At 30.9% G+C, this 12,149-nt stretch overlaps 1 protein-coding gene across 1 annotated transcript; it reads right to left on the bottom strand.

Annotated features, from left to right (window-relative positions):
• Positions 1-647: 647 nt before the first annotated feature.
• LOC114933098 (UDP-glycosyltransferase UGT5-like) lies at positions 648-11,885 on the bottom strand. The gene is made up of 6 exons (XM_029305558.2): positions 11,759-11,885; positions 3,056-3,461; positions 2,642-2,967; positions 2,011-2,230; positions 1,675-1,894; positions 648-1,311 (listed from the first exon to the last, which is right to left on the bottom strand). Exons 1-6 carry the CDS (start codon positions 11,852-11,854, stop codon positions 939-941), a joined length of 1,641 nt encoding a protein of 546 aa, XP_029161391.2. The 5' UTR covers positions 11,855-11,885; the 3' UTR covers positions 648-938.
• Between the last annotated feature and the right edge of the window lie 264 nt (positions 11,886-12,149).

Raw genomic sequence — 12,149 nt, forward strand, 5'->3', positions numbered from 1 at the left:
TCTCCTCCACCCCTTCTCTTGTCCCTTCTCCACCCCATTCGTCTCTCTTCCATCCGCCATCGAAGCGGACGTGCCTGTAGAAATGAACAATTTTTCCGACGAGTATATTTTGAATATCGCAACCGCGGAAATTGCGAACAGAAAATTCGTGAGAGTTATCATTTGCAGCGTATTATTGTATAATTAAATTTAAATTTACACGCGAATCAGCGTTTTATTTTTCGATTTTCCTCGCAGGGTATACTTGCTATTTGTGTTATATGAGTTTTAATATTATAATTTATAAAATTTAATGTATATGATTTTTATATACACATGTACTATTAAATGATCTTCAAGCAAACTTAGTTATTATTGTATAACAATGACTTTATTGATCTCTTTTTTGCATATGTGCTATTATTATTAATAACTTTATTATATAATATAACTTTGAAATTATCAGTATACGCTTTAATTCGGGACTTTGAAAGAAACAATCTCGTTATATGTCTAATCTAGTACATTGTTTTATTACATAAAAAATACAATTTTTCTAGATGTCATTATATCCGCGTTAAATCGAGAATGAAAAATTGGTGGTTTTACTACAATATGAAAGAAAAATTTCATCTCGATATCATCCATTTATTTTTCATCACGCAAGTGATGAAAAATAAATGGATGATATCGAGATGAAATTTTTCTTTCAAGTCATTGCGACATGCAGAGTAATTTGAGACGTGAAAACGACAATATGTATACAAAAGAACGTGCAAAAGTACTCGTAGAAACTTCATTTTTTCTATAAATAATTTCCAGTAAGTATGTCGTTTTAGAGTGTCTTTAATTTAATATTATCGCATTCTTGCTTTTTCTTTTCTATGGAAACGCATTTGCTGTTCTTTGAAAAAATTACGTAAGTATAAGTACGTAATTTAGTACTTAAGCAGTATAATCTACGTAAGTAGATAACTAACTCTAATAAAGTGATATAAACTACATATATAAGTAAATAACTTTATAATAATGAAGATATAAACTATAAACGGAAACAAGTATACGAGTGTAAGAATTATTATTATGTTCCATAGTTGTCCCCTAGTAATAAAGTGATATAAACTATAAACGGAAACAAGCAATACGAGCAATGTAAATCCTATAATGTCCCATAGTTGAGTCTTGTACCAGGGCATATCTCGCAATTTGTTCCGAAGGTGTGGTGCTCCTTTATGACGTATGACGTGCTCAATCCACCAAACGGCATAGTTTAATTCATCGTACGGTCTATCATGCAATAAGTTGCGCAATTTCAGCATATTTTCCTTGTAACTAAAAGTAGAGAGATGACACAAATGAATTAATGGCTTAAACATCTCAAAATTTGTTCCTATTGTTGATCTCAATTTTCTTATGTTTATAGATTCTAGAAATTTAAATTATAGAAGAATTAAAATCGTACTTTGTGTTCTACGAATAGTTTGCCACTTAGAGATTTAAAAGAAGAGCTTTTGACAAAATTGGATTAAATAATAGTTTCAAAGAAATGACTGTTTACGAAATAATAAATAAAAGTTAAATTGAAAATTGAGATTAAAAGTAAAAAAAATCGAGATATTAATAAGTACGGACATGCATATTTTTAAAAAGACGGATTCACGCGGCTAATAAAAAAAATAAAAACAAAGAAATTACCTGGAATTCGTAATGACCTCGTATATAGTCTCTCTGAGCTCATCTTCAGTCACGTCGGTGATGCTAAAGCTTTTTCCCGACCCATACTTTACCAGTTGCTTTATATTATAATACTGATCGGCTACAACGGGGAAGCCAATCATAGGTATTCCATTTTCGATCGCTTCCTCGGTGCTTTGTAAGCCTCCTTGATAAATAAAGAGCCGTATGTTCGGATGTGCTAAAATAAAATAAACCCAGAATGTTTATATAATTGAAAATTTTCGACAGTATTACATACACTCAACAGTATTACAATATTCTATATAGAGGTTTCACGCGATGAAAATTACGAACATAGAATTTCATGTTGCGGCAACCAGTTCCTTATAATAACATTGTTTGGTTTATCCGGGAAATCAGACTCAAACTTCCACACTATTTTGTAAGGTAATTTTTCGAAAGTTTTTCGAAACATATTACGTCTTTCGTCAGACAGAAAAACGCCTCTTATGTTGGAGCCCAAACTGAAATATATAAATCCTTTTGTTGCGTCATCCAATTCTTTCTGCAGATCCTACAAAAATGCACACATTTTGCTTCAATTAACTTTATATAAATTAAATTGTATGTTGCAACATTGAGATATAAAAGCAGTATTTGTATTATATATTAGAAACTTTTCGTAATATTTCCCTTATAGAAATTTATCACTAGTAACGTCAATTTATCACTTATTTCGAGTATTTAAATTACTGTATATCAGTAGATTTTAAGTACTCAAAATAAGTGATTAATTGGCGTTATTAGTGATAAATTTCTACAAGGGTTTTTTATGTTGTACAATATATGTGTATATGTATGCGTAGAATGTTTTTGTGCCAAAGATTTTAAGATGCAGGAATTTCTTAATATTATAGCAATATTATTATACACATCTATTGCAACGACATTTTCTGTTTACAGTTTATATTACTCTTATACGCACCTGTGGTAGACTATGATTCTTCTGAGTTATTATAGGACGAGATCCTCTTATAGGAATAATTTCTTGTGCGTAAGGATTCGGTGAAAGGAACGGATGGTAATTTGATAAAAGTAATGCCATATTTGAGACAAGCTTGTGAGCAGGTGGCACACTGTCCCCAAAATATTTCCGCACCATCTTCTCCTGCACGGGGATAATTTTATATTTATGCCAATATATTTGAAAAAGGCTATAATACGCGTTGTAAAAACGGTGTATAAAATTCATTTCATCATCTAAATCATTTACTAATAAATCCGGCAAATGAGACCATAATATGGGATTTCCTGCGACACGAGAAACACAATTACATTAATGACATAATTATACACGTGTCGTACATACATATGCACGAATACTAAACATTCCGCTTACCAAATGCGTAATGATGAACAGTCAGAAGCGATGCCGAAGAGATTCCGATCAGCGGTGCGTTGAAGCGGTACGATAGTGCATAAAATGCGTCATAAAACAGGAATTCGACAATGACCAAATCAAATTTCTCGGTGTAGTTCGGTGATATTAATTGCTGCATGACAGGATTGGATAGCGCACTATCGGTCATTTCTTCATTACGATGATAGAAATCATCTAAAATCGACTGTACCCCTAATTTACCATACGCAAATACATCCATTTTCTCGTCCACTTTGTAAGAGGAATACTCCAATTTCACCTCGGTATAATTCTGAAGAGACGAATCGTTCATGGGAATCGGCGTAAAAACGGTCAACTCGTGACCCCTTTGAGCCAATTCTATCATTATTGGTCTGTAAGCCACCTATAAAGTTAATGTAATTATAATGTTTAATATTTATAGATTTCTATAGCTATGGAAAGTGATAAGTAATATATTTGAGGCCTATAATTATACACAATATATACTTATAACATAATCTTGATATCTTTTATATATATATATATGTATATATATATATATATATATATATATATATAGAAATAGTTTTATAAGTATACAGTAATTGAAAAATATCTTATGATTATTATTATAAAATACTACGATATGTTATAAATGTAATTATAAGATTTTATCACACATAGGGGTTTGTCTCAGATATTCTTTAAATTATTTAGAATATTTTATTTTACGATAAAATAAATTTGATAATTGTTGATATAATCAGTCAGGAAAATAGATTTTATTTTGTTATAATTATGAATAGAATATTATTATGCATAAATGCAATATATGTGTTGTAGTAATCACATTTTTCTAAGTACATACTTGTCAATGTTTGTTTATAGCAAACCATGTAAATAATTATAATATAAATATTGTTATAAATCAAATTAAAAAAAAAAATTAAATTTGTTTAAAATGCTAATATAGATTAGTAAAAATTGCAGTTAGTAAAAATATAATTTCTTAATGATAAACAATAAGGTAGAACAAAAGCTGAAAAATTTTTCTATAAGCATCATAATAACTTAAATATTTAAACTTAAATTATTATAATAAGAATATTAAGTCGGCTCCTTAATTTTTAAACGCGATCTACACTCCATTCCTCTCAGCCAATAGAGCCACACGCGATGTTATTGCGACAAGAAAGAAAGAAAATTTGGAAACTAAGGAATTTGTATCCTATGGTTGGGATCTCAGAAATTCCTTTCCTCACTTCCCCTGTAAAGAAATAGGTGAGAAAAATATTAGTCCGAAAATTTGGAAACTAAGAAATTTGTATCCTATGGTTGGGATCTCAGAAATTTCTCTTGTTCCTCTTCTCACTTCCCCTGTAAAGAAATAGGCGGCAAAATTTTCGAACTAATATTTTTCTCACCTATTTCTTTACAGGGGAAGTGAGAAGAGGAACAAGAGGAATTTCTGAGATCCCAACCATAGGATACAAATTCCTTAGTTTCCAAATTTTCTTTCTTTCTTGTCGTAATAACATCGCGAGTGGCTCTATTGGCTGAGAGGAATGGAGTGTAGATCGTGTTTTAAAAATTAAGGAGCCGACTTAATATTCTTATTATTGTTTCGATTGTTTCGTCGCGTCTGGGCCTAATCACGACGCTTTGGAGGTATAAATATTGAGAGAAATATTGATTTCTAACACTTAGAAATCAATAGCTATTCTCAGCTCAGTTGGAAGAGCAGTCGCCCGGAAAGCGGAAGATCTCGGGTTCGATTCCCGATTCAGCCGACTTTCGGACCAATATTTTTCTCGCCTATTTCCCTTTACAGGGAAAGTGAGGAGAGGAACAAGAGGAATTTCTGAGATCCCAACCATAGGACACAAATTCCTTAGTTTCCAAATTCTTTCTTGTCGCAATAACATCGCGTGTGGCTCTATTGGCTGAGAGGAATGGAGTGTAGATCGTGTTTTAAATTATTATGTTTACGAATAGCAAATTTGTATAGCGTTATTATATTATGCACATCAACAAAATTGCTAATGTTTGTCTTATACTAATAAATAGTCATTTGAATGAATATTTAGCGTTAGAATTGACATATTTCTTTATGTACATAAACTAATATTAAAAAAGCATGTAAACTAATTTAAAAAAAGCATGTAACAATATAATTAATGTCATAAGTATTTAAGTATCCAATCACGTTTCTCAAGTGATATTGAACTTTTCTTTCAATATTAATATATCTTATAATAGATAATATTAATAATATCTTTAAAATAATATTAGTAATAACTTTGAAAAATTAATCAATTAATTTTATTATGTTGTATGATAATAATATAAAGCAGATGTAAATGTAGTGTGAAAACTCATGTGCGCAACAGGTTAATATATTGTAATATCGATTAAATTGCACACATAATATATTTAATGTTTTACAATATGTATATATATATATATATTGTATTTCTGTGCTTTTGAGGATAAATTTCTTTAAGTTCATTCATTCTTAAGTTTACAAATAAAGAAGAACAAAGAGAATGAACAAAGAAATAGAAATAAACAAATTTAATGTGATTACTACAACACATATTGCATTTATGCATAATATTCTAATTTTCCTGACTGATTATATCAACGATTATCAAATTTATTTTATCGTAAAATAAAATATATAAATAATTTGAAGAATATCTGCATTTAATTAATTAAATAATCCTATGTATATCTGCATTTAATTAATTAAATAAACCCATTCTTGTTTCTTTCCAACTCCAATAATAGCGCAAAGTCCGGTCGTGAGAAAAAGCTCTCTTGCTAAAAAAGGGACCATTGAGTGAACGGCTTTGAATAGAATAAAAGTGACCCTTGTGGTCATTGATCCTTCTAGTCATTAATCTATTTGGGCCTTCCCTTGTGGTCATTGACCCTTCTTGTCATAGATCTATTTGGGCTTTCCCGCTCGGCTTAAACAAACGCACCGCAGTCAACGTTATTCGAGAATTAGTTACGTCTTTTTTTCTTATTGAATCTGGTAACAATAGCATGAATGCATAGATAGAGCTGAAATACTGGGGAACAAAAGTGTTTTCTTAAGGCTGAAATTTTTACAGCATATTTTCGATGCTATCAAAGTAATATATGTGGAAAGCCAGACCGATCTAACGGTCTGGAGAACGCGAGTTGATAAAAATTTCAGCCTTAAGAAAATACATTAAATAACCACCCCTAATAATGCAACTTTACGATCGTCTTTCTTTAAGTTAAGACCGATCAGGACGCTTGGCAATATTTTTCATTTACTTAAAAAGATATCAAATTTTATGTATTAAACTTTGAACCTTTACGCTGCATATTTGTTCTGATTTAATTTTCTACAACTTCCAAAATTTTTTTGTGCGCTTCTGTCTGATGTTGGCTAGTCAAGGTCTTGCCAGTCTTAATTCCTTTTTCAGGTAAGGGAGAAATATCGTTCTATAGTTTCTTTTTAACAAAACATCTTTTGTTTCCCAGTATTTAGCTCTATCTATGCATTCATGCTATTGTTACCCAGATTCAATAAGAAAAAAGAACGTAACTAATTCTCGAATAACGCTGCTACGTTTGTTTCGAGCCGAGGAAGAATTGACTCTGTCGAAGAAAGAAGATCATATATCTTCCTATATAAAAAATATCCTCTATACAAGATATAGTATAAAAATATCTCTCTTCTCGAAATTTGAAAATAGATAAAGATATTCCTTATAGAAATTTGAAGCTAACAAAGCAATATTATAGAAAGAAATATTAGATTTTGATTGAAAAATATCTTTACAATATATTCGTATAAATTATGTGCTAAAATTTTTATTTACATCTCATCTAGTTTTCTTTATCCATAAACCGACGTAAGTAAGGAATTTAATATCTCGCATCGTATATAAGAGCACGCCTTTTCGTGCAAATCTCTACGATGTAAAGCGGATAAAGGCTATGTAGATAACTGAATTTTAAACATAGCTCACACACAAGATGCGTGTCCTAATAAAGAGCACCGCTTTAAAATATTTTCATATAATGTTTAGCTCTTTGACTGTGGATAACTATTATCTGAATATATTTCGCGAAAATTTTTATATTTCTACAAGCTTTCTATAGACATATATTGTACATATGTTTATTATATAAAATAAAGCTTCCTTGTATATAAATACATGAACATTTAAATATAATGTAATAGAAATATCTTTTTCAAAACTATTTATACATAATTATGTATAAAGACAGTTAAGTTAAGAACAAATTTTAAAAGTATTCTATTTCTCTGTTTTATTATTATATTCAATTTTAGGCAAAAATTCATGAAATTTTAAAGATATCTAAAAATAGATGCATCTTTTAAATATAAAAACACTGGCGTTGTTTAAGAAAGTTTTAAGGAGACTCATAACATTACTTTACAATAAGATGATAAAATTCTTTATATAATAGAGAAAAAACCTGGTGGCTGTAAGATGGCTCCAGTAAAACCACAATAATGCGAGCAGTATCAGCGATAATCGTCCAATGGATCCATAGGATCGACACTATTAAAATTGATTTTAACAACATTTCACAAGATATGCACAGAACCTTTCGTGACTGAAGACTTCTCTACACTAGAAGGTCTATCATAAGCCTTGTTTTAAATTTTAGTTTAGCTCTTTAGTAAATTCCTGTAATAAGAAATGTCCCAACTCCGAAGTTTGATTGGCTCTTGGAGTCACGTGGTTTTTTTTGTTATTTTCTGACCATTGCAAACGCGCGTCGACACAAATACTATATCCCTACTAGCACACAAATGACGAGAGAGTGTTCAGCAAACGATCGAACCTGCCCTGTTTTATTGTTCGAAAACAGTTTAGTTATGCCACCAGAAGAACGTCCATTTGACGTGTTTAGTTAAAAACAGCAGTTTTACTGTTTATTAAAAGTATATAATAGTACGTTTAGACGTGTTTCGTCTGAAAAATTTTTTTCCTTTGTGTTCCGTTCTGGTCTAATATCTTTTCAAAATATAACTCACTGATGGCCGACAGTCGCACTTGCGACTGGCTCAAAAAGAATTTAAGAAGAAGAAGAAGATATCATTACACGGATAAGATAACTTGAATAAGAGATGCTAAAGTTTTGAGCTGTGTTTCTTATCATCTTTCCTATCATTTCTTATCTATCTATATATAAGATAGGAAGATAGAAAGGTGTTTAGATTTATATATTAGTGCTTTTAGAGAAGTGATTTGAATGATTGACATATCAAATTAAGATTCCAAGATAATTTAAAATTGATAAGTATTATTTGATTATCTAGTATATTTAAATTATTTTAAGTATGCAAATACACAATTTTATATAATAGTGAGCGATAAAAGATTGGAATTATAAATTATTGTTTATTTTATTGCGATATTTATGAGCGATGGTTGAAATATTATTTAAATATCGAAATATTGAATGTATATAACATTTTGCCTCACACTTTAAACTTTTTACTAATTCAAATGTAATTTGTTAATTATTTTTGGATAAAGAATGTGATACGAATCACAGGATCGAGCGTTTAAAGTAACGTCAAGCGTTTATTAATTTGAAATTCAAGAGACATATTCCCTGTGCGTTTATTTCGTAATATATTAAATATTTTATAATAACAATACAAATTATTACCCAGTGTAAGGCATAGCGTGCTGTTGTTATTTACAGCCTTGATTCGTGCGGCAGAGGTGTATGACCTTTCGAGATGCGATCGTAAAAAATATTGAGAATTATCAAAGACGATTATCTGTTATGATTACTACAATTATCAGCTCGTGCGATTAACTAATTTTTACGATAAGCAACGCGTAAAGGTGAACGACAGATATTCATCTTTTGCATATATTTTGCAATATATTAATTCGAAGTAGAAATCATGTAGCGATGGAAAGTGGAAATTATAAATTGTTTCATCGCGATATTATATGAGCGATAATATTGCATTTTGTAAATTTGTTTGAACTCGAATATATTTCGCATCCTGAGTTTTCAGTTTTTTATTTATTTATATATAAGTATAATATGCATGACATTGAATTGAAAGATTGATATATTAATCGATGAGTAAAATGATTCAAAAAATAGCATTAAAGGTATAATATTTTAACGTTATAGTAATAATATTTGTGAAATTTTTGTTCACGTATTTTACGCGATTCTATCTAAATCTATCACATGAGTAGTTAGTATACTAACATATATATCATATATTTCTGAATATTCTCTTCAAAACTTTAATTTTAAATAGCCGTATATTCTTACGAATTATCAAACGCGACAATTAATTAAATTGTGCAAGCTGATAATTCTTACTTGTTTGTAAAAAATGTGTAATCGGCATTACGTAAAATGTATGTACTTGTTATGATCTTATCTTGAGAGATAATGTGATGACATTTGTAGATTTATTGACATTTTTGCTGTTGACTAGTGTGCGCGCAATTGTGTTTTCGTGAATAAATGCTATAAGAAAACAGAAACAGAAGAATAAGAGAGGAAAAGAGGTCCAGAGAGTAAAAGAGTACATTTTTCGTTTCACGAATGATGTACATAATGCATCATTTATCCTTGTTGTTCACCAAATGTTAAACAAGGATAAATGATGCATCATGTGCATCATGCGTGAAACGGAATGTACCCTAAGATCCAATGGCATAACCCAGTGCGAAATTACTAGTTAAAAAGAAAATTTGGTAATTCGACGTCTTTTTAACTAGTGATTTCTCACTGGGAACTATCCTTATAATAAGCACATGATTTTATTTAATATTCTAGACGTATATTTCTTAGAAATTCAATATTTAAGCAATATTCTAGGCCAAATTTGGTGTGAAAGACGTTGATTCGACGTCTTTTTAACTAGTGATTTCTCACTAGGAAAAACTATCCCTATAAGCACATGATTTTATTTAATATTCTAGACGTATTCTTAGAAATTTAATATTTAAGCAATATTCTAGGCCAAATTTGGTGTAAAAGACGTTGATTCGACGTCTTTTTAACTAGTGGTTTTTTACTAGGAAGAACTATCCCTATAAGCACATGATATTATTTAATGTTCTAGGCGTATTCTTAGAATATTAAATATTCTAAAAATACGCCTAGAATATTGCTTAAATATTAAATAATATCATGCGCTTATAAGGATATAGGTGGCTTATAATTAAATGTCAATTAATTGAGTTTTCTGTCTTATAATTAGCTGTTGTTGAACTGTTATTTTAATATAATTTTAATATATAATAATTTAATCCAATATTTTTTATTTCTGACACATAACTGATTCCTCGTGGAAATCGCCGCGTTCTTCTAAAGTATAACATTTCCCGCGGATGTGACAGTGGCAACTGTGATCGTGCTCCCAATTGCCTCTTCGACATCTCATTGCGCAGGGGCGCATACAGGTTATATCGGGAGGAGAGGGCGGAAAACTACGGACGTAGAGGTCGATGTGAACTGGGAGGAAGGGAGACCAACGTTACCATTATCATAGGTAGCACGAGGAGCGTCATTGGCCTAATTGGCGTCGGTCCGCCGAGCGTTTTGCATTTGGTGTAGCCGCGCAGTTGTGCGCAGCCACGCGTGATTTCCCTGTGCACGACCATCTGCACGCATCACAAACCCCGAAAGGGTGCTCTTTCACTGGAGTTGCTGCCGCCGCTACCACCGAAGAGGGTTGGGTTCGCGTATCGGATGGACGATGGGTGGCGGTGGGAGATAGCGGCGGCGACGCCACCACCAGAAAGACGACCTGTTTGATGAGAGAGAGAGAGAGAGAGAGAGCAAGGGAAGGGAAAAGGGCACATTGCGGCTATTCCAAAACAAACATACGACTTGGACAGGTTGAATCGTTTCCTGGTTGGAAGCTTGCCTGGAAATCGGCTACGCGGTTCGTACGCGAAAGGCGCGAGTTATTGTCGGCGTTTCGGCCGACTGGTGCCAATCGATCGATAACCCGGTGCTATTTTGTTGCAAAGTTATATGTTAGGATTGCAGATTATTCGCCGTGTTCAGGAGTATTCGTAGATCTTCGGATTTTATACTTTCGACGCAGTATTATCGATCTATTTATATAGATATCTTGTTAATTGTTGAAGCTTATATTATAACGACGTTATGTGAGCGAAGATTAGAAACAAGAGGAAAATTGGTGATTTAAATAAGGTGCAATAATTATAATTTGTCTATGCAACAGTTAGTAAAGTTAATTTTTTTTCTTGTATTAGAATAGTGTAATTAAAAAATTACAAAAGGTTTGAAGATTAGACAGAGATAATAAGGCTTTTGTTTCAACGGTTGTTTCAACTTCTTAACTATAAATTTTACCCGACAGATAGCATATCTTCGTTTCTTTTCAAATAAGTTTAAAAAAAGATAAACATATGTCGTCTGTCGGATAAAATTGATCAAAAAGTTGAAAGAACTGGCCTTAAATATTTTAAAAGTTACTTAGAAAGTACGTTTTATCAACGCTTGCGTTTAATAATATATAATCTAATTAAAAATCTAAATTTAATAAAATATTCTAAGATAATCTAAAAAGAAACAAAATAAAGATCAAGAGACAAAAATTTATAAAAAATTGTTTTATAATACAACAAAAATTTTTATATATAAAAAATAGAATAATTGTATAGAAACCTGATGACTGTAAGATGGCTCTAGAAGAACTACAAGAATGCGAGCAGCATCAGCAATAATCCATAAAATTGACACTATGATAATTGATTTTAACATTATTACTAGATATAACCTTAATTCGCACTATCGATATCTCTAAATTTACTGTCGACTTCTATGTGCGGTTCGCTTTTAAGCTTTAAAATTTTAGATAAGATAACTTGGATAAGGTCATGATATCGATAACATGATAACGTGTGAATAGTAATTATTTTTAAGTATCTCTTTGCAACATAAAATAAGTGGCACAATTGGTTTTTATTTCCATTTAACAATATGTTAATATTTGAATTAAATTACGAAATAAGAATTAAAATTGCATGTCATAAAGAAAGCGATACGAAAGAAATTT

This window comes from Nylanderia fulva, unplaced genomic scaffold, assembly GCF_048542155.1.
Source record: "Nylanderia fulva isolate GAGA-0341 unplaced genomic scaffold, ASM4854215v1 Scaffold29, whole genome shotgun sequence".
NCBI lineage: Eukaryota > Metazoa > Arthropoda > Insecta > Hymenoptera > Formicidae > Nylanderia > Nylanderia fulva.